Source organism: Lithobates pipiens, unplaced genomic scaffold (genome assembly GCF_037356315.1).
Source record: "Lithobates pipiens isolate NorthernLeopardFrog02 unplaced genomic scaffold, aLitPip1_a1.2 Scaffold_13, whole genome shotgun sequence".
Lineage (NCBI taxonomy): Eukaryota > Metazoa > Chordata > Amphibia > Anura > Ranidae > Lithobates > Lithobates pipiens.
In genome coordinates, this window is record NW_027507718.1 from 166,514,950 (window position 1) to 166,539,257 (window position 24,308).

The 24,308-nt window shown below is 43.4% G+C and overlaps 1 protein-coding gene across 3 annotated transcripts in view; it reads right to left on the bottom strand.

Annotated features, from left to right (window-relative positions):
* MFSD12 (major facilitator superfamily domain containing 12) overlaps positions 1 to 24,308 on the bottom strand; it is a 310,303-nt gene that overhangs the window by 261,624 nt on the left and 24,371 nt on the right. For all 3 annotated transcript variants that reach the window (XM_077475811.1, XM_077475810.1, XM_077475809.1), the window contains exon 2: positions 1,256 to 1,466. In XM_077475811.1, the coding sequence (XP_077331937.1) occupies positions 1,256 to 1,466 (211 nt within the window). The remainder of the gene's footprint in view (positions 1 to 1,255; positions 1,467 to 24,308) is intronic.

The window sequence follows — 24,308 nt, forward strand, 5'->3', positions numbered from 1 at the left end:
GGTTACTAGCCGGCGTATAAAATCAGTAAAAAAAATATTTATCAATAGAGAAGAGTGCAGAAGGGGGTGCATCCCCATTGAATAATCCTCATTACAACAGAGTCTGGAGACCTGAAGCTATTAAAAAGGCGTTGTAAACCCTCACAGTTTTTCTTACCTGAGCCTGAAAGTTCCAGGGACGTGGACGGCACAGCAGCTCCAAGCTCTGTCTCGGGTCCTCATTGGATAGATAGCAGCAGGAGCCCTTGGCTCCCGCTGCTTTCAAATCAAATCCAGTGACACGGGAGCTGCAGGTGCGGGGCAGAGTCCTGCTGCCCATGTCAATGGACGCAGCAGCAGGACTCAGTAGCGCCCCCACAAGAGTGACCCCATGGAAAGCGGCTCTCTGTGGGGGCACTTGAGAAGAGGAAGAGCCAGGAGCACCACTGGGGGACCCCAGAAAAGGAGGATCGGGCCACTCTGTGCAAAACCCTTGTACAAAGCAGGATAGAGAGAGTGTGTGTATATATATATATATATATATATATATATATATATATATATATATATATATATATATATATATATATATATATATATATATATATATATATATATATATATATATAGCAGCAGGAAGATGACAGGAATAGGTTTTTGTTTTAACTAAAATTTCACCTTACCTTGTCACAAACTAAAATGAAACATTTTACACATTTCTTTACCAATAAGTAAGAAGCAAACAGTTTAGAGAGGCTAGATATCAAGACACTTAGAAACTTTTTGCTTTTTTTTTTTATTTATTTTTTTTATTGTTTGTGCATTTCTAAAAGTGTTGGGCCACATTAATCTTCATCAATCATTGCAAGTTTGATCAACACTAATTTATATTATTTATTTTGGAACTGGTTCACATTGGTGTTACTTTGAAATCGTGCTACTTCACTTGAAGTAGCAATTTCAGGTGCTACTTGGCTGACCATCTGTGCTTCTTCATGCACAGATGTATATGCAAGTTGCACTTGAAATAGTGCAGGAACCTTTTATTTCAAACAGGTGTGGCACAGCAAAGTCATAGTCAGACCGATTTGAACGATTCAATTGCCGAAAATGGGGTGCGAATTGTCATGCGATTTGAAACTGTGAAATTGCATGACAAAGCGCACCGGTGTAAAATGGGGGGTCAACATGTAGTGCATGTCTCTGGAAAGTTACACAATCAAAAATATAGACTACCAAATACAGAAATAAAAAGTAAAAAAAAAAAAAAAGGTACCGGAATGCTGTAAGCTCCACTTTGTCATGTTCATTCTTAGCCAGGTCTGGAATGAGTGAGAGATGAGAGATCTGTGTAGCTGCCCAACCGAACTGAAAAATTATTATGAATGGAGTAAAGTATAGCAAGCCAGCCCATTGTGGAGTATTTTCTGTGCAACCAATGCACGGGTTGAAGAGAAATGGAAATGAAATGATCACACAAAAAGTACCTACAGAAAAAAAAAAAAATATACAAAATTAAAATGACTTTTTCCTCAAACATTTTAGGCTCCAGTTATGAATGCTCAGTAAATTAAAGCATTTTATATACATCATAACTCAAACCACCAATACTATGCACCCTTTACTAGAAAGCCAAATAACTTTTATTCATATACTATAATACTGCAAGGCACAATTTAATAAAATCGTATATACTGTACAAAAATTTTTTTGGCAGTGTAAAGAAATGCTGTAACAACTAATCATAAAACATAATGGATTATAATCAATGAAAATAACTGCCAACTATGTTCATAATCAATTAATTGGTCAGCAAATTAGTTGGCCTGCATACAGAAAGCATTATTTGTTTACATATCAGGAAATACAGTGCAGCACACATACAGCTCAGTACAACATCCATAAATGTCAGTAAGTGCTAGAGAACTTGTTGATGGGAATGTGCAAGGAGCAATGCCCTTATGGGACATGTAGTTCTGGGCAGGAGAAGCAAGTGAGTGATTCTAAAAAGCGAGAAGGTTTTTGTACCTTATTATACCTATAGGGACATTGTGATGGCTTAAAGCTGTGAACTGATTGTTTGTTTTGATTAGCTGTGACTGGCCATAACTAATCACATGGTACAAATGGGCAGAGATTGGCTCTGTCTGTACCATGTGATCACTGTGACTAATCACAGCATTAACACAATGGTACACAATGGATGGCATAAAAGGAAGCCACCCATTGTTTAAAACTGTCATGTGACCTGCTGTGATTGGTCACATGATCAGTACACTGATCAGTCATTGGCTGTGTCCGGTGGATGTAGCTGGTCACGCTGCTGCATGGTCCACCCAGATAGAAGATGGGCAGGCTCAGCCGTCATTTTGTTATAAGCAGGGTGGGAACTGGTTAAAAAAACAAACAAAAAAAAACACTTCTGAGTGGATAGTGAGATTTGTCTTTTTAACCCCATCATGACAGGTAATAAAAAAAAAAAAAAAAAAAAAATATATATAGCACAAGCTAAAATCTAAGCTGGACAAAACGTATTTTTTGTATGAAAATCCTTTAGGCATTTAATGAATGGACAAAGGTCATTAGAAAATCTCACTTGCTTTTAACATTTAATTTTAAAATGAATGTAATCTCTGAACAAAAAGCACATACACGGTTTGAAAACTTGTTTGTTTGAGAAGAGTTTTCCATTCTGTGCCTTCAAATTTTGTCATCACTGACAGAAATCAAGCATCAATTTAACCCCATTAACTATTAGAAAAAAATAGTTCTCAAAACTAAAATTTTCAAAAAAGGGAAAAATGAATTCCTATACGGCCAGCCTAAGTGACAGCAGAACCAGGTAGATTGTATCCAGCTACCCGCCTATGACAAGGGAGTTGGCCATGCATGCCATTATATTACAGTCCTTTCTGAAAACCTGCAAAACATTTTAAGTCTTTTTACATTTTTCTTTTACTTTAAATAAAAAATGTGTTCCGATTCTGATAATATGGACCAGATTCGACCTCCAATAGTATATATACACTGCTCAAAAGGAACACTTTGAAAAACACATTAGATCTGAATAGGGAAAAATATGCTGGATATCTGTACGGATATGGACTGACATGGACTGGGTAATGTGTTAGAAACAAAAGAATGCCACATCGTTTGATGGAAATGAAAATGATCAACCTAGGAGGGCTGAAAAAAAATAAATAAAGAAAAAAAAATAAAAATAAAAAAAAAAAAAGTGAAAAAAATCTGCAGCAGGCTAGACCATTTTGCATAAATTTCATTGCAACTCAAAAAATGGTACTCCGTAGTTTGTATGGCCCTCACATGCTTGACAACGTCAGGGCATGCTCCTAATGGGACAGATGGTGTCCAGGGGTATTTCCTCCCAGATCTGGACCAGGGCATCACTGAGCTCCTGAACGGGAATAGGGTGCAACCTGGTGGCGTTGGATGGACAGAAACATGTCCCAGAGGTGTTCCATTAGCGCTATGCAATTAATTTTTAAGAATCGAGATCACAATACTTCCCCCCTCGCAATCTTAAACAGGAACAGCAGTGTGCTCACATAATTTGTAATAAAAACCTCTTTGCCATTCTGACGCTTCCCTCCAACCACTTTGCATATTATTTTGTATATACTGCAATTCTGAACTTGCCAAACAGGCGGCAGAAATCTCCCTCCACAAAGTCTGGCTGCAACCAGTTTAATTGTGGGCATCTGAAGCTGCTGCCTGTTCAATTCCTGAATTTACACAGATGAACACCTCTAGCTCTGCAGCTTTTATTGGCCCTCATATGACTCACACCCCCTCCCTTCCTGGTAAACTCTCACGAGAGAGTTAGAAAGAGAGAGCTGTGCATGGTGCCATAGGCTAATGACCAGACAAGAAACAGGAAGTGGGCTGTATAAAAGGTATTTACTGTCATAAAAAAAATTATACGTTTTACTATCCAAAGTTAAAACAACAAAGACAAAAAACTTAAAACAGGGCTTGACAAATTTGCTTGGAATCTAGGAGCCAGCTAAAAAAGTTAGGAGCCAGGTCCGTGACGGCTATCAGGACCTGTCCCTGGCCTGACATGGAGATGAGTGAGGGGAAGATAGCCCCCAGCCCCCAGCCCCCAGCCCCCCACCTGTCTCCAAGTCATTGCCCATAGCTCTTAGAGGGACATTTTATTTATTCAGTTTTTTTTCAAATGACAAATTTTTTTTAAATTGCATTTTAGTGTAAATATGAGATGTGTGGTCTCTCTGACCCCAGATCTCATATACAAGAGGTCCTGTGATGCTTTTTTCTATTACAAGGGATTTTTACATTCCTTGTAATAGGAATAAAAGTCACACACATTTTTTTTTAAAAGAACAGTGAAAAAAATAAAATTAGAATAAGAAAGAAAAAAAAAAATAATAATTTTAAACGTGCCCTGTCCCGCCAAGCTTGCTTGCAGAAGCGAACGCATATGAAAGCAGTGTTCAAACCACACATGTAGGGTATCGCTGCGATCGCTAGAGTGAGAGCAATAATTCTTGCCCCAGACCTCCTCTAACTTAAAACATGCTACCTGTAGAATTTTTTTAAACATTGCCTATGGAATTTTTAAGGGTAAAAGTTTGTCACCATTCCATGAGCGGCGCAATTGTGAAGCATGACATGTTTGGTATCGATTTACTCGGCGTAATATTATCTTTCACAATATAAAAAAAAAAATTAGGCTAACTTTACTGTTGTCTTATATTTTTTTTTATTAAATTATTTTTCCCCAAAAAAGTGCGCTTGTAAGTCCGCTGTGCAAATACGGTGTGACAGACAGTATTGCAACAGCCACCATTTTATTCTCTAGGGTGTTAGAATAAAAAAATATATATAATGTTTAGGAATTCTAAGAAAAGGGAAGAAGGAGGGGAAGCTCCATTAGCATTGCTGGTTGTCATTCCAACGGCCGCCACAAGAGGGCGCCAGATTCCAGAAGAAACCATAGGATCGCAGAAGGCCTCAATTACCGGCCGCCGGCGGCGCGGCCCAACGCGATCACGCCGGGGGGTCCACAGAGACAGGATACCCCCAGCTGTGCTGCCCCAGGCGTCAGGTCGCTAATTCTAGTCGCAAATGATGGAAAGTTGAAAAAATTATCAGGCTATTTTTTGCAATACAGGACTGCGTCGCTTTAACAACTCGCCACCCGCCGTGTCCTATGACCTCCGTCCGCTCGTGTGCGCACAGCCCTGTACCTTCAGTTTCGGCATGTCACAGAGACATCGCTCGCCACTGAGCATGGCTGTTTACCACATGATCGGCCATGATGAAGTCACGGTCGATCACAGATGGTACCTCCCCACTTTGCATGGCGCATGCGCACTGAACGTCGGTGGCAGCATGTTCCCGGGAACGCGGCTAGTCACCGATGCTGGCAGACAGCCATTGGCCGGTGTGAAAGGATCACAGCTGATCACTAAATGTAAACACAGAGCGGTAACAAGATCTTGCCGGGTTCTCCTCCTCACACACACTGAGGTAACATCTCGTTACTGCCTACAGTGTACACCAATCACACTGATTGTGCCCCCTCCCTAAGAGAACCTCTTGCCACCCATCAAAGTACCCATCATAGTCCATCTGAGTACTTGGCACCTCCCTTCAGAGTAACCGAGTACCCATCTGTAGCCCATCCGGGTACCCAAGTACCTGTCACCAGGCCATCAGAGTATCCGAGTAACTATCTGCAGCCCATGCCTCATAGAATATACATTGAGGTGTTTGTTTTCCAAAATGGGGTCATTTTGTGATTAATTCCACTGTCCTGGTGCTCAAGGACCTTCAAAAGTGTGATAGGTAGGAATGAAATGAGAGGTGCAATTTATGCTCCTAGAACTCTTGAAGGTACTATGAGTCTAACATTTGGCATCGCCATACTCGGGAAGAGTAGCAGAATGTATTTTGGGGCGTAATTTTTGCTATATACATGCTATGTGTTAGAAACAACTTATAAAATTGACAACTTTGTGTAAAAAAATAAATAAAATAATAATTTCCAAAAAAAAAATATTTCCAAACACTTCTGGAAAGAAAAAAGAATCATTCAAAAGACTCATTATGCCTTTAAGATTATACAATGGGGTGTTTGCTTTCCAAAATGGGGTTATTTTGTGGGCAATTCCATTGTCCTGGTGCTCCAATGCCTTGTAATAGCTGGTTGAGAAATGAGATGCGACATTTATGTGCGTAGAAAGCCTGAAGGTGCTACTTCAATGTTGGGCCATACTCGGGAAAAGTAGCAGAATGTATTTTGGGGTGTAATTTGTTGTATGCATATGCTGTATGTGAGAAATAACCTGATAATATGACAATTTTGTAGAAAAAAAGTCAATCTTCATTTTTGCAAAAGTCAATAATCATTTTGCAAAGAATTGTGGGGAAAAATTACAACTTAAAAAACTCACCATGCTACTTAATACCATGGAATGTCTAATTTCTAAAAAGGGGTCATTTGGGGGGGGTATTTGTATTTTCCTGACTTGTTAGCGTCTCAGGCCGGGTTCACACTGGTGCAACGCGATACTCATCCTACTTTGGATCCGACTTTGCCCTGTGACTTGAAGTCAGAGACGTGTCCGACTTCAATTATCGGAGATCCGATTTGGATCCCCGCCAATGCCAGGCACTGTGTTTGGTATGAATCTTGAGGGGGAACTCCACGTCAAATAAAAAAAAAAAAAAAAAAAAAAAAAAAAAAAGGCATGGGTTCCCCCACCAAGATCATACCAGGCCCTTCGGTCTGATATGGATTTTAAGGGGAAGGGTGTCCCCACAAAATCCATACCAGACCCTTATCCTAGCATGCAGCCCAGCCAGCCAGGAAAGGCGGTCATCCAGTGACCCACTCCTTATGACATAAGGGGCGGGGGGTCACACGATGACATCACCCGATGACCACGACCCATGCACACGGCATTACATCGGGAGCGATCATTGTATCAACATCGGAAGAAGACTGGAGGGAAGAAGACCGGGCAGAAGACAACGGAGAGCAGGAGAAGAAGCGGAGACTGGCGGAAGAGGCCGGAGAGATAACGGAGAAGTCTGAAGAGACCCCCGGAGCTGCCCAATTACTTAGCCCATACTCCTTCACACAGGGTGGGGGGACGGGATCTGGGGACCCCTTATTAACCACTGGGCACTTAAACACCCTTAAAGCGCGAGTCCGCCGGGAGTTCCGCCGTTTTTTTTTTTTTTTTTTTTAAAAGCCAGCAGCTACAAATACTGCAGCTGCTGACTTTTAAAATAATGACACTTACCCGCCCAGCGTGCCCACGATGTCGGCACCCGAAGCCGATCTCTCGATCGTCTCTCGGGTGCTGCCGCCGCCATCTTGGGTATGGGAATCAGGAAGTGGAGCCTTTCGGCTTCATTTCCCGGTTCCTTACTGCGCATGTGCGAGTCGCGCTGCGCAATAAGGATGGTCCCCGCTGTCTCTGGGATCCGTGCGTTTCCCAGCAGGCAGCGGGGGACTTTCGGAAAGGGGCGTAGATTCTGCGGAAAGGGGCGTACCTTCTGAAGAATCTGCGCCGGAAGTGGGTGCAGATACCTGTACTGTACAGGTACCTGCACCCCCCTCCACCCTGAAAAGGTGCCAATTGTGGCGCCGGAGGGGGGGGGGGGGGGGGGGGGAGGATTCCAATCAGCGGAAGGTCCACTTTAGGGTGGACCTCCGCTTTAATAACCAGACCAATTTTCAGCTTTTGGTGCTCTCACATTTTGAATGACAATTACTCAGTCATGCAACTCTGTACCCATATGAAATGTTTGTCCTTTTTTTCACACAAATAGAGCTTTCTTTTGGTGGTATTTAATCACCTCTCGTTTTTTTATTTTTTGTGCTATAAAAGAAAAAAGACCGAAAATTCTGTAAAAAAAGTGAATTTTTCTTAGTTTCTGTTATAAAATTTAGCAGATCAGTAATTTTTCTTCATAAAATTTTGCCCAAAATTTATACCACTACATATCTTTGGTAAAAATAAGTACAAATTGGTGGATATTATTTGGTCTTTGTGAAAGTTATAGAGTCCACAAGCTGTAGTGCCAATATCTGAAAATTGATCACACCTGAAGTACTGAAGGCCTATTTCAATTCTTGAGAGCCTAACATGCCAGAAAAGTACAAATACCCCCCAAATGACCCCTTTTTGGAAAGAAGACATTCCAAGGTATTTAGTAAGAGGCATGATGAGTTTTTAGAAGTTGTCATTTTTTCCCCACAATTCTTTGCAAAATCAAGATTTTTTTTACTTTTTTTTTTCCACAAAATTGTCATATTATCAGTTTATTTCTCACACACAGCATATGCATACCACAAATTACACCCCAAAACACATTCTGCTATTACTCCCAAGTACGACAATACCACATGTGGGAGACTTTTACACAGTGTGGCCACATACAGAGGCCCAACATGCAGGGAGCGCCATCAGGCGTTCTGGAGCACCCAGGACAATTCTGACATTTCTCTCCTACATGTAAAAATCATCATTTATTTGCTAGAAAATTACATAGAACCCCAAAACATTATATATGTTTTTTTAAGCAAAGACCCTAGAGAATACAATGGCAAATTTTTATCTCACACGGTATTTGCACAGCAATTTTTCGAACGCGTTTTTTGGGGGAAAAGAAACAGTTTTTGGGGGGGTTTTTTGGCACAAAACAGTAACGTTAGCCCAATTTTTGCATAAAGTAAATAGATACCCAACATGTCACTCTTCAAAATTGCACATGCCTGTGGAATGGCGCCAAACGTCGCTACTTAAAAATCCCCATAGGCGATTACTATGCAAAGAGCCCCACTCCGGAAAGAACAGGCCATTTTGGGTTTAAATTTAAACGACTTCCAACCAAAATTTCGTTCAGTGATCATGCATACGTTCTTAGTGGCTAGATCATTGATCATGAGTAACTGGAAAACACCAGAACCCCCATCCATTATCAATGTCAAAGCTAAACTTAACTCTGTAATGACCTATGAGCAAATCTTGGCATATAGGGATGGCAATATACAAAAATTTGATAGGAATTGGCTCCCATGGAAACTGTATTGCAATAGAGTCTAAGACTTATACATACTCTCAAATTAGAGTTTAAACAATTAAACAGGATGACTGTTTTATATATGACCTTTAAGATTGTTTTCTTTCTTATGTTCTTGAAAGAGACTTTTTACTCGTTTATTACCAATGGATATGATTGTCATTATTTCCAGACTGTTATCGAGTGGAGGTGATATGCATATGCTCATTGTAATCATATTTCAATTGTTCATTTTAAGATGATTTCCTACTATATGTACCACCACTGTTTTCTTTCAATAAAAAGATTTATTAAATAAAAAAAAAAAAAAAAATCCCCATAGGCGACGCTTGAAATTTTTTTTACTTGTTACATGTTTTGAGTTACAGAGGAGGTCTAGGGCCAGAATTATTGCTCTCACTCTAACGTTCACGGCGATACCTCACATGTGTGGTTTGAACACCGTTTTCATATGTGGGCGGGGCTTAGGTATGCGTTTGCTTCTGCATGCGAGCACATGGGGACAGGGGCGCTTTCAATTTTTTATTTTTTTTATTGTTCATTTTACTTTATTTTAGTTTGACATTTTTTTCCCCAAAAATACATTTTTGATCACTTTTATTCCTATTACAAGGAATGTAAACATCCCTTGTAATAGGAATACGGGATGACAGGTCCTCTTTACAGTGAGATCTGGGGGGTCAATAAGACCCCGCATCTCACCTCTAGGCTGGGAAGCCTGAAATAAAAAAAAAAGAAATAAAATAAAAAGATTCTGGCTTTGAGCGTATTGGCGAGTTGATAGAAGCACCGGAGGGCGGCGTCTATGGCTGGGTATTGCAGGGTATCTCCAAGTATGGCTGGGTATGGCAATTTATGGCGGGGTATTGCAGAGTATTGGCGGGGTATTGCAGAGTATAGGCAGGGTATGGATGGGTTAAATTCAGTGAGCAGCGATGTGGGCACTGCAGATGCAGCCCACAGCGCTGCTTACACCGATCTCTTTCCCCTCCGCTGTACCGATCGGTACAGATAGGGGAGGGAGGAACCGGCGTCATAACATGACGCCGGTTTGTTTACAAGTGATCACTCCATCATTTGAAGGAGCGATCACGTGGTAAACGGCCGCAATGAGCGGCCGTTTACCGTGATCCGTGATGCGCCGGGTCCACTGGACCCGGCGGTCACAGATGCTCTTGTGTGCGCGCCCCAGGGGGGCGCACGAGAGCAGAATTCTGGGAGCCCGTTAATTAACGGGTTAAACAACCGCCCTGAAGCCGTTAATCGGCTATGGGCAGTTTTTAAGTGGTTAAAAAGGGGGCTCTCAGATCTGATAAGCCCCGCCCGCAGACCCCAACAACCAAAGGCCAGGGTTGTCAGGAAGAGGCCCTTGTCCTCAACATGGGGACAAGGTGCTTTGGGGTGGGGGGCCTCAGTGCACCCCCCTGCCCCAAACACCCCCCCCATGTTGAGGGCATGTGGCCTGGTACGGTTTGGGGGGGACTCAGTCATCCCCACCCCCTTTTGTGACTGGCCGGGCTGCGTGCTCGGATAAGGGTCTGGTATGGATTGTGGGGGACCCCCTTGCCATTTTTTCAGCGTAGGGGATTCCCTTTAAAACACATATCAGACCAAAAGGCCCGGTATGCTCTTGGAAGGGAAATACATGCCTTTTTTTAATTTCAAATTTGGCGTGGAGTTACCCCTCAAGATTATCAGAGCACAAGTCGCATGCCAAAGTCGGATCAGGCAAAAACGGTGATCAGACTTTGATCCAAATTCAATGATAATCAATGGGCTGAACTAGGATCAAAGTTGGACCAAAGTAGTGCAGGGAGCATTTTCAAACTAAAGGCCCATACACACGATCAGACTTTTTGACAACAAACATGCAAATTAGCTGTTTTGGAGCAACATCCGACAGTGTGTACGCTCCATCGGACAAACTTTTTCGGTTTTCATCGGACTTTTGTTGGCTGTGCGAACGGACAAACTTTCTGGCAACAAAAGTCCGATGGAGCAAAGTCTGATCGTGTGTACAGAAAACCATAGGACTTTTGTACAAAGTACAAACAGGCATGCTCAGAACCAATGCAAAAGATCAGACAACAATACAGAAGTTGACCAAAGTTGGCGGTAAAGAGCAGAAAAACCACATGATTTGGTGAAAGTTGGCTGAAAAAGTCCTGATGTGTGTATGCAACACAAGTTCAGGGCCGACGCCCTTTGTACGAACTTTCCCTTGGATTTTTGTACAAAGTCCTATCGTGTGTATGAGGCTTTAGACCGACTTGTGTCGGACCAGTTACGACAGCTCAAGAAATGAGATACACCTGATGTACTGAAGGCCTGATCAGATGTGATCAATTTTCAGCGATTGGCACCATAGTTTGTAGACTCTATAACTTTCACAAAGACCAAATAATATACACTAATTGGGGTTATTTTTAGCAAAGCTATGTAGCAGTATAAATTTTGGCCAAAATTTATGAAGAAAAATTACCAAATTTTATGACAGAAACAAAGAAAAATGAATTTTTCACTAAATTTACAGTCTTTATTTATAGCACAAAAAATAAAAAACACTAATGATTAAATACCACCAAAAGAAAGCTCTATTTGTGTGAAAAAAAAGGAGGCAAATTTCATATGGGTACAGTGTTGCATGACTGAGTAATTGTCTAAGTGTGAGAGCGTTGAAGCTGAAAATTGGTCTGGGCAGGAATAGAGTGCCCTGTATTGAGGTTGCTAACTGACAATTGCGTGGATATGCAATGCTGTACCCAAACAAATGTCATTTTTCCCCCTACAAATAGAGCTTCCTTTTGGTGGTATTTGATCACCTCTGCGTTTTTTATTTTTTGCGCTATCAACAAAAAAGGCAATTAGGATTTTTTTTTTTTTTTTTTTTTTTTTTAACTATGATAAAAAAAGAACCCCAATAAGCGCATATTGGTTGGTTTGTGCAAAACTTATAGCGTCTACAAAATAGGGAATAGATTTATGGCATTTTTATTTCTAGTCTGCAATTTTTAGTGGGAATTCGACATTGTGGCAGACAGATCCGACCCTTGACATTTTTTTGGGGACCCCTGACATTTATACAGCATTCAACGCTAAAAAGCCACCAATTACTGTATAAATGTCATTGGCAGGGGTTATCACTAGGGGGTTATCAAGGGGTTAAATGTGTGTCCTAGGGAGTGTTTATAACTGCAGGGGAGATGGGACTGCCTGAAGAGAGATCACTGTTCATAATCAGTATCAACAGCAGATCTGTCTCCTCTCTCAAATCAAAAAAAAAAAAAAAAACCCACAACCAAAATTTCATAACATTCCTCAGCAGCTGAGGTAATTATAAACATTGTAAGGTTTTGTTCTTTAGATCTAAAGGAGTGAACTCCGGTCTGTAAATGAGGGAAGTTTAACCACTTAAAGACTAAACTTTTTTCTGACACTTATTGGTTTCAAGTAAAAAAAAAAAAAAAAAAAAAAAAAAAAATTAAAATGACTTAGAACCCCCAAACATTTATTGTTTTAGCAGCGACCCTAGAGAATAAATGGTTGTTGCAATATTTTATGTCACACTGTATTAGGGGTGAAACAACTAATCGATTAATCGACAACTAATCGATTATGAAATTAATATTACTATTTTCATAATCTATTAATCGGCCAGTAAAATAATGGGGTAAAAAAAAAAAATATATTAAAATGAGCCCTTTATAGTACAAAAAGACAAATCACTACTGTAAATATTACTTTCACTGTTCTACAGTAAAAAAAAATGAACTCCTTTCAGTAGTGATTATCTGCTTTTTTTTCTCAAGGGCTCATTTTCGTTTTTTTAACCCCATTATGTTAGTAAACGTCTTAGACCTGGTTCACATCTATGTGTTTTTGGTGCTTTTTGCAGAAATGCACTACAGTTCATTTACATGATTTCCTATGGGACACGTTCACAACTGAAAGGGTCAGGGACTTTTAATGCAAAATGGTGCTTTATTAGTTCAATATACTTCAATGGAGAAGCTGGCGAAAAGCATGTAATGCATTTTTGCAGCAATTTGTGTTTTTTAATCTGCCCCCCAAAAAAAAAAGCAAAAATGCAAATTGCAGTAAAATCACGTGCGCAAAAATCAAAACGCACAGCAAAAAGCACTGCAGAAACAGATCAAAAGCAAACTGCATAGGTGTGTACCAAGCCTTATGCTGGCCACACGCATCAATTTTCAGATGAGAATATTCCGACGAAAAATCTTTGTACATTTGCTGAATGAAAGAATTTTGCTTGAAATTTTCACTTGTTTTTAAAATGAATGTAATTTCTGAACAAAAACCATTCATTCACTGTGTGAAAATTCCTTTGACTAAGAAGTTTTCTATTTCCAAATTTTCCCGTCACTGTGGTTGAAAATGAACATCAATTTGACCTTTTTTTTTTATTATTTTTTATTTTTTTAAAGGTTATTAACAGATTAATCAAAACAATAAATCGGCCAACTAATCGATTATGAAAATAATTGTTAGTTGCAGCCCTACACTGTATTTGCGCAGCTGTCCTTCAAATGCAATTGTTTTTGCAAAACACTTTAATGAAATTAAAAAAACTAAACAGTAAAGTTAGCCCAATTTTTTTATACAATGTAAAATATGTTATGTCACGAGAATCAGGAGAGGATTGCGATCTTTCATCCAAGCAAAAAAGTTGCGATTTTATTTTTCCCAGAATCGTGCAGATCTATGTTCTATTGGATTTAGGTCAGGCAAGCGTGGGGCCATTCAATGGCATTAATTCCTTCATCCTCCAGGAACTGGCTACATACTTTCATTACATGAGGATGGGCATTGTAGTGCACCAGGAGGAACCCAGTATCCACTACACCAGCATGGGGTCTGACAATGGGTCTAAGGATTTCATCCCAATACCCAATAGCAGTCAGGGTGCCATTGTCTAGCCCAGGTGTAGGCAACCTTTGTGAGGTGGAGATCTACCAGGACAACAAGGAAGAGATCAAAGATCACCAGGTTGCAGCGCCCTTTATTTTTTAAGAAATTAACTAGCAAGCCCCCAATAAAAAAGTAAAGACATCATACAGAAAACTGCGAAAAATCTTATAAAAAACTTAATGTCACCGTAGAAATATAAAACTACCTTAAAATTTAACTTTAGCGAGTAACTCTGCATTAACGGTCATTCAAATTTTTCTTCATGTGTGGGGAGTAATTGGTCACCCCCAAAAGCCTGATGCCTGAGTCCTGAAAGCAGACCATCTGGTACTGCAGGCTGATTTTTTGACTAATTTCAGGCCCGCTCTGATTTCTGGCTAGTATAAGTAATATGTAGGGCAGTGTATAAAGGTTAATAGGATGAAGAGAAGTGTAGAGGTCAGCATTATGAAGAGCAATGTATAGGGATCAGTAGGGCAGAGGACAGGGGTGAGCAGGTCAGGAGGTTAGCAGGGCAAAGGACAGGGGTTCAGGAGAGCACAATACTGGGGGGGGGGGGTTCAGAAGGACATGGTGCAGAAGGTACAGGGGGGTTTCGGGTGGTTAGGAGGACAGAGTAAAGGGGGGAAACTGTACTGGGGGGGGGGGGGGGTCAGGAAGGCAGAAAAGGCTCTTTCCTTATGCAGAGTGGCACAATGAAAGAGCTGCAGGTTCTGACACTGATCCTTGCCAGCACTCTATTTATTAAAACAATCAAACAATTTCATAAAACATTTGGGCAATATAGTGTTCTAGTGCATTAAAATGTAAAAAAATTAAATAGCATTTGAAAAATCTCTGCGCAAATCCTGTGTGGAAAAAAAAAAAAAAAAAAAAAAAAAAAAAAACGTTTATTTTCCTTTCGGAAATAATCCCCTTGGTCTTGAAGTGGTTAGAAGAGAGGGTGATGTACATAGTTACACTGAAAAAAAGTCACAAGTCCATCCAGTTAAACCACAAAAAAACAATAAAAAAAACAACAACATTAACATCATACAATCCCATATACCCAATTCTATACCCACAGTTGATCCAGAGGAAGGCAAAAAAAAACCCCAGCAGAGCATGAGCCAATTTGCTACAGCAGGGGAAAAAATTCCTTCCTGATCCCCCGAGAGGCGATCAGATTTTCCCCGGATCAACTTTACCCATGTTAGTATCCAGTTATATTTTGTACATTTAGGAAATAATCCAGGCCTTTCTTAACCACTTCAATAACGGGCCAGTCAAATGATGCCCACAGATGGGATCTCCCATCCTGGGTGGGAGTCATATGACGTCCTCAGTATTTCGCCACTCATGTGGGCCCCCAGCACAGCGATCGTGGATGAGGTGTGTCCCTCGGACACAGCCCATCCCCGATCTGTGTGATTGGCATCCCCGATCCACCCACGATACACGTGACCGGCCGTGTCCAAAACACAGCCAGTCACATGTACTGTGTACATGTATAAAATTGGCTCTTTACCACGTGACCGGCTGTGTCCAATCACAGCTGGTCACAGAATGTAAACAAACCGCGGTAACAAGATGTTACCGGGTTCTCCTCCTCACACATCGATCATGTGCGAGGAGGAGATTGCGGTAACATCTCGTTACCGCTTAAGGTACAGGATTTCATTTTCTTTCCACGTTTTCTGAAGACTTGTGTAAAAAAATGAACCGTTCAAAAGACTCAGTGATTCATAGAATATACTTTGGGGTGTTTGTTTTCTAAAATGGGGTAATTTTGTGGGTAATACCATTGTCCTGGTGCTCCAGGGCCTTCACAAATGTAATACATAGTTAGCAAATTAGAGGTGTGTCATTTATGCTCGTAACGCCCGACAGTGCTCTCTGCATGTTGGGCCTTTGTATGTGGCCAGGCTGTGTAAAAGAAGTCACACACATGTAGTATTGCCATACTCAAGATGAGTAACAGAATGTATTTTGGGGTGTCATTTTTCCCATGTACATGCTTTGAGTTAGAAATTTCTTATAAACTCACCACTTTGTATAAAAAAAATAAAAATATATATGTTTTCATTTTCTTTCCACAGACTTGTGGAAAAAAAAATAATTAACTGTTCAAAAGACTCATTATGCCTCATAGAATATACTTTGGGGTGTTTGCTTTCCAAAATGGGGTCATTTTGTGGATAATTCCACTGTCCTGGTGCTCCAGGGCCTTCACAAATGTAATAGGTCGTTATTTATGCTCCTAGAAGCCCTGACGGTGCTCCCTGCATGTTGGACCTCTCTGTGCGGCCAGCCTGTGTTAAAGTCCCACACATGTGGTATCGCCATACTCGGGAAGAGTTGCAGAATGTATTTCAGGGTGTAATTGGAAGTATGCATATGCTGTGTATGAGAAATAAACTTGTTATTATGACAATTTTGTAAAAAAAAAAAAAAAAAACAAAAAAACATTTTTCCCCAAGAATTGTGGGAAAAAATTACAACTCCAAAAAACTCACCATGCCTCTTACTAAATAACTTGGACTTTCTACTTTACAAAAAGGGGTCATTTGGGGCTATTTGTACTTTCCTGACATTTCAAAGGCTCAGGAAATGAGATAGGCTGTCAGTGCATCAGGTGTGATCAGATGTGATCAATTTTCAATGATTTGCACCATAGCTTGTAGACTCTATAAAACTTTCAAAGAGACTAAATAATATCCATTAATTTGGGTTATTTTTACCAAAGAGATGTAGCAGTATAAATTTTGGCCCAAATTTATGAACAAAAATTACTTATTTGCAAAAGTTTATCATAGAAACGAAAAAAAAAAAAAAAAGTTTTTTTTCAAATTTCCGCTCTTTTTTTCACTTATGTCGCAAAAAATAAAAAAATAAAACACAGTGGTGATTAACCACTTGCTTACTGGGCACTTAAACACCATTCTGCCCAGACCAATTTTCAGCTTTCGGTGCTCTCACACTTTGAATGACAATTACTCAGTCATGCAACACTGTACCCAAATGAATTTTGGGTCCTTTTTTTCCCACAAATAGAGCTTTCTTTTGGTGGTATTTGATCACCTCTGGGGTTTTTATTTTTTGCGCTATAAATGAAAAAAAAGACCGAAAATTTTGAAAAAAAAAACGCATATTTCTTTGTTTCTGTGACAGAATTATGCAAATTATTAATTTTTCTTCATAAATTTTGGCCACAATTTATACTGCTACATATCTTTGGTAAAAATAACCCAAATTAGTGGATATTATTTGGTCTTTGTGAAAGTTAGAGAGTCTACAAGGTGTGGTGCGAATCGCACAAAATTGATCACATCTGATGTACTGGTGGACTATCTCGCTTCTTGTGACCCGAACAAGTCAGGAAAGTACAAATACCCCCCAAATGACCCCTTTTTGGAAAGTAGACATTCCAAGGTATTTAGTAAGAGGCATAGTGAGCTTTTTGATGTTGTCATTTTTTTCCCACAATTCTTTGCAAAATTAAGATTTTTCATTTTTTTTTTCTCCACAAAATTGTCATTGTAATAGGTTATTTCTCTCACGTGGCATGTGTATACCACAAATGATACCCCCCAAAAAATTCTGCTACTCCTCCTGAGTATTACAATACCACATGTGTGTGACTTTTTCATAGAGAGGCCCAACATGCAGGTAGCGCCATCATGTGTTCTAGGAACATAAATTACACATCTAACTTGTTGACTATTTATTACACTTTTGAAGCACCAGGACAATGACACGTGACACTGATGACAGATGGCACTGATACGTGGCAATGATGACACTTATACGTGGCACTGAAGACACGTGGCACTGAAGACACGTGGCACTAATACGTGCCACCGATGACAGATGGCACTAATACGTGCCACCGATGACAGATGGCACTAATACGTGCCACCGATGACAGATGGCACTAATACGTGCCACCGATGACAGATGGCACTAATACATGGCATTGATGACACGTGACACTGACAAAAGATGGCAGGTGGCACTGGGGCAGATGGCACTGCTGGGGGAGGATGGCACTTTTTATTTTATTTTTTTCCTTTTTTTTTTTTTTTCCTTACTACAGGCAGAACGGCTGCCGCTGCAGCCGTTCATCTCTCCCCTCTCACACTGTCTGTGCGAGGAGGGAGAGCGGCGCTGAGAGATGATCTCATATGTTTACATATGAGATCATCTCCCATTGGACACGCCGATCACGCTGTAAACGGCCGCTGTGATTGGCCGTTTACAGCGATTTGTGTTTGCCTGTCCCCGGGGGACACGGCGAACACAGAACTTACGCGATGCGCGCCCGCGGCGGCGAGCATTGCGGAAGTAAACATCAGGCCGTCCAGGGACGACCACCCGGACGAACGCGCCTGCTCTACGGCCGTCATTCGGCTATAGGGCGGGCGCGAGGTGGTTAAATACCACCAAAAGAAAGCTCTATTTGTATGAAAAAAAAAACAATTTTGTTTGGGTACAGTGTTGCATGACTGAGTAATTGGCATTCAAAATGTGAGAGCGCTGAAAGCTAAAAATTGGTCTGGGAAGTTAGGGTGTATAAATGCCCTGTATTGAAGTGGTTAAAGCAATCTACTGAGCTGTCCAGAACCACCTCTGCAGGGACTCTACCCCACATGTCCTCTGTGTTGACTGTAAAAGTGAATAACTAAACACCAAATTCACTACATGGACCCCTTGTATATTTGTACATGTTGATCACATCCCCCCTTAAAGAGGAAGTAAACTCTCCCACTCTGATGCTTCTTTTCATTTAGTCCATTATAATAAGTCATTATCAGACTATAGCCACTGTAATCCAGCCCAAATCGCATATTACTTACTGTTTAAAGAAACTTTAAAAAAAAATGTTTCCAGGGGTTAGGCAGCGCCATCTTAAAGTGGGACTATACTGGGGAAAAAAAAAAAAATATTAAAAAAGGCCAGCAGCTATAAATACTACAGCTGCTGACTTTTAATAAATGGACAGTCACCTGTCCCGGGGTCCAGCGATGCCGGCAGCCGAGGCCGATGGATCGCTCGGCTCTCGGCTGCTGCCGCCACCATTCTAGGTGAGGGAATCAGGAAGTGAAGCTTATCGGCTTCACTTCCCAGTTCCCTACTGCGCAGCGCAATAGGAATTGTCCGCGCTGTCTCTGGGACCCGTGTGTGTCCCAGCAGACAGCGCGGCAGGACAGGAAGAGGCATAGACTCCCACGGGAGTCTATGCCTGGAAGTGGGTGTAAATACCTGTCTTTGACAGGTATCTCCACCCCCCTCCCCCCTGAAAGGTGCCAATTGTGACACCGGAGGGGGGGAAGGTTCCGATCAGCGGAAGTTCCACTTTAGGGTGGAACCCCGCTTTAAGTATTGTTTTCTGAGTCCACAGTGGAGTGTATTTCCGCCCTTACATTGAGCACTTCCTGTACTGTTAACCAAGCCTCCTTCTCAATCCAACATTTCTATGGCAACCCTGCTTCCCTGTTCATAGCTTACTTGTTTATTTCATAGTATTTACTTGTGTCGATGTCTAATGTTTCCCTTTGTCAGACTTATCGGGGGAGATCTGGGCATGCTCAGTGACTTCATTCTACAGAACAACAAGGATTACAACAATACTAAGCAAGTAAGGAGATATCTACAGTGTTCATTTGGGTTTTTTATGCTGATTTACATGGGAAAAAGTTGTGGGGGAGGGTTTACAACCACTTTAATCTCCTCTTATCAAGAGTGAATAAATTCAGTTCCTCTAATCTTTCCTCATAGCTGAGTTCCTCCATGCCTCTTATCAGTTTGATTGCCCTTCTCTGCACTTTCTCCAGTTCCCTAATATCCTTTTTGAGAACTGGTGCCCAAAACTGAACTGCATATTCCATATGAGGTCTTACTAATGGTTTGAACAGGGGCAAAATGATATCTCTCTCTCTCTCTCTCTCTCTGGAGTCCATACCTCTCTAAATACAAGAAAGGACTTTGTTCACTGCAGCTTGGCATTGCATGCCATTATTGAGCTTATGATCTACCAAAACACCCAGATCCTTTTCCACTATGGCTACCCCCAGTTGTACTCCCCCCTATTATGTATGATGCATGCATATTCTTTAGGCCCCAAGTGCATAACTTTACATTTATCAACATGAAACCTTATCTGCCACATAGTCACCCAATTAAACAGAGCATTAAGGTCGGCTTGTAAATTGGAGACATCCTGTAAGGACATTATTCCACTGCATAGCTTGGTGTCATCTGCAAAGACGGAAATGTTGGGGCGTGTCCGGATGTGAGCGGCGAAGGATGTCTCTGTGGAGAGCTCCAGCCATCCTAGGCCCCATCCTTTGACATCCTTGGCATACAAAGCCCAAAAACGAAAACCACCATACCTACTTGCTTCCCTCCATTGCCTGCTGCTGCTGCCGCCAGGTCCATTGTGCGGATTCTGGCCCACGTTCCGCTGGGAGCCTGCACGCTGGTGACCGCCGCCATCTTCCCGGCCGTCTTCCCGACCATCGACCCCTCTCCTGGACCAGCGGTGAGGTAAGGGGCCCCCCCTTGTCCTCTAGCCGGCTTCCCTGCATCTCCGGTGGGGCCTGGTGGCCCGCGGGACCCCCGGTGACGTCCGTTGAGGCCGCGGCCTAGTGAAGCCTCCAGCCCACCGCTCTTTCCTGCGCCGCCGGACGGCCACCGCGACCGGCGCCTGCCGAACGGACGCCGTTGTTGACAACCCCGGCCGCCCTACTAGCCCTCCATCCTCCTGCTGCGCCCAGTGTGCTGCTGGGCCTGGGCTTGGACTCTGCTCCCAGTGCGGCGGCCATCTTGGTACACCCAGCTGCGGCCTTGCCATCTACTACAAGCCTTCTGTACAGCCTGGGCCTGTTCTCAGCCTCCCTCAGTGACATAAGCCCTCTACTGGCCGATTGTTTCCTGCAGCCGTGCCATGGCTCTCCTGCACAGTACTCTGTGGTGCTTGGCGGCCATCTTGCTACACCCAGGAACTCTCCTGACCCCTCTGTACCTGCTCCGGACCCCTTCTACGGACGCACTGGCCTGCCAGCAGCGTAGGGCATCAGCCTCCACTCCCAGGCATACTGTGGCCTTCCTTCCTGACTCCAGTGCCACGTGCTGAGTCTATCTTGCTCCACCCAGCCATACTGAGCACGTTATTGGTCCCCCTGACTCCTCCTCCTGTAGCTCACTGTCACCTGAGCTGCCCCCTCGGCTGGAACTGCCGCCCGCAACCTCTACATCTGAGGCCCTGCCACTTTACAGACTCTCCTGAAAACTGTCCGCACCGCCAGCATTGCACATAGCGACCATTTTACTAAGAAATAACGCCACCTGCTGGCCCACCCATCTCCGCAGTCCCCGTCCCTTGCTTTATTCCGGCCGGGGAGCCATCTGATGCCTTCAAAGAAGCCTCCGAAACCTGTGCAACTGCCCAGGGCACAGGCTGCAGCCCCACCCCCCGCGGGGACCCCGCCTTACTCCAGAAGCTGCAGGCCTTGTTGGTCGACATGGATGACAGTTCCCCGGCTGACATTCCCACGCCCCACTCACCCCAGCCTCCCACAGGTGACACCAGCATGATCTTAGCAGCGATTGAAAGCAGCAGGACATCTCTATTGGTACGGATCGATCACCTGGCAGAGGAGTGCAACCTTATCCGTAAAGACCTGGATAAGATACGGGGGCGTCTCTCAGAATCTGAACACCGGATCTCGGAGGTGGAGGATCGTACGGGACAGCACGCCGACCAAATCACGGACATACGCAACACACTTAAAGCTTTAGTGGCGAAGTCAGATGATGCCGAAAACCGAATGAGACATAACAATGTTCGGGTACTGGGCCTTCCTGAGGGCTCAGAGGGAGACCACCCGGCGGACTTTGCAGAAGCCTTCTTCAAGGATTTGCTGGGATTGACCGATATCCCGCCTACGTATGTGGCAGAACGTGCACATCGCGTTCCGATGGGTCGCCCTGTCTCGGGTGCGCCCCCGCGTGCCTTCTTGGTGCGTTTCCTCAACTACCGTGATCGAGATCGTATACTCGCCGAGGCCAGGAAGCACCCGAATCTGCAATATGGTAATGCACGCATCATGCTGTTCCCCGATTTCTCCCCGGACCAACAGAGAAAACGGCAGACTTTCACTGATGTTAGGCGCAGACTACGAGACCGCAATATTAAATATGGAATGCTCTATCCTAGTCGCCTGCGAATCCAGCATGAGGGCACTGTCAAATTTTTTGACACGCCAGCCGAGGCGGATGCCTGGCTTACTGGGCTGCGCTGAGGTGGCGTGCACTATTCCATCATGGGGGCCCGGGGGTCGACTGGGGCTCACTGGGGGACAGCAATGTAAATGACGGGAAAACTCTGAACTTCTATGTCATCTCAGGCCCAAGTACCGGCCCTTTATCCTTATCCGTCTACGAAATCCTATTTTAAGCGAGCTATCCACAAGGAACTCTACAAGATAAGTTGTTGGTCCCCCCCCCCTCTGGCTTGTCTCGGTGACGTTTGTAGTTGTGCCGGGGATATACCTCTCTATCCCGGCTGGAATACACCGCGGAAGCTATATTTTCCCCTTGTTTTGGGGGGATTTTTGTTTTTTGTTTTCTGCCCTAGTGGCACTCGGGTTAGCACGAAGTGTTGTTGCTGACCTGCAGCGGACTGCCCCCTGGAGGATTTCTACACGTTCTCACGCACGGCATTGAACTGCTACCGTGCACAGTTTAAGGGGTTAAATTGTTATTTTTTGGGTATAGGCCCGACCTGATCGCTCCCCAGTTTTCAGGGATGCCATCAGCTATGGGCAGGGTTGACCCCTCGCGGTCACCAAGGGTATTTTTGCTTTTTGTTAATGCATTTACTTTTTTGTTTGTATGGTTAATGTCTGGTCACGATTCTTCCTACAATGGGCTCTCTGGGTCTAGGCGGCTCTTGGTGTATGATGTTGACGCTCAGGTGTGTCTCCTTGACATAATAATGGCACCTTCTGATGGCCACGCGTGACATGTCCTCTTTTAATATCCTATCCTGGAATGTCCGGGGGCTCAATTCTAAATTGAAAAGGGCAGTTCTATTTAAATATCTTAAAAATTGCACTCCCCCCATATGGTACTGCTTCAGGAGACGCACCTCATGGGCAGCAAACTATTGGCACTGAGGAAGCCATGGATCCAGAGAGCCTTTCATGCCTCCTACTCTACCTATGCCAGGGGGGTCTCGGTGCTGATTAGCAAATCTCTTCCGTGTGCAGTGGAGCAGATTCACACCGACCCTCAGGGCAAATACGTGATCGTGTTTTTCACAGTTTGGGGAACGAGATATATTGTGGTAAATGTATACTTGCCGCCTCCCTTTTCAGCATCCACCTTATACACTATCCTGGAAAAGGTTACCCCATACTGCCCCGCTAGGCTGCTACTTATGGGTGATTTTAATGCCATTCTAGCCCCGGACTTGGACAGACCGGTCCACCCCAAACAATGCTCCCCTGACCTATCCATTTGGGCACAAGCCATGGGAGTGACGGAGGCCTGGAGGTGGAAACACCCCTCGACTAGGGCCTACTCCTGCTTTTCCACCACCTATAAAACGTCCTCACGCATCGACTTAGCTTTTGCCAATCCAGCCATGCTATCGGACGTGTTAGACGCCACGTACTTGCCCAGCGGGCTGTCGGACCACTGCCCCCTCCTCAATGTCCGTTCCCCCACTTCCCGAACCTCGGCCCTTTGGCGCCTGGGAACCCACTGGCTCTCCCACGCCGATTTGGTCAACACTATCCCGCCCCACCTTACCGAATACTGGCAAATTAATGCAGGGTCCTCCTCCCCAGAGGTTACCTGGGACGCATTCAAGGCCTTCAGTAGAGGTCATTATATCTCCTCCATAGCTGGGATCCATAGAGAACAAGCCACCACCACGACTGAGTTACAGAGCAAGGTAGATACCCAGGCTGAGGCCTATGCAGCTGACCCCACCGACTCTAGTTTCGAGGCTCTTAATGTGACGAAACGAGAATTACACCTCCACCTCACAGAACTTACCAGACTGGATCTTTACCGCAACAAGCAACGATTTTTTGAACAGGGGGACCGGAACGGTCGTCTCCTGGCAATGTTAGCTCAACACGACCTGCCCCTGACGGTGATACCTAGTGTGGTGTCCCCTTCAGGTGAATCGGTCTCCTCTCTTCCAGACATATTGGACGCATTTAGGCAATACTATAGTTCCCTTTATACCTCCGTACTGCCCTCGGATCTCAGGCCACAGGACCTGGCACCTTGGCTGGACCCCCTGGCACTCGGCTGGCTCTCGGACG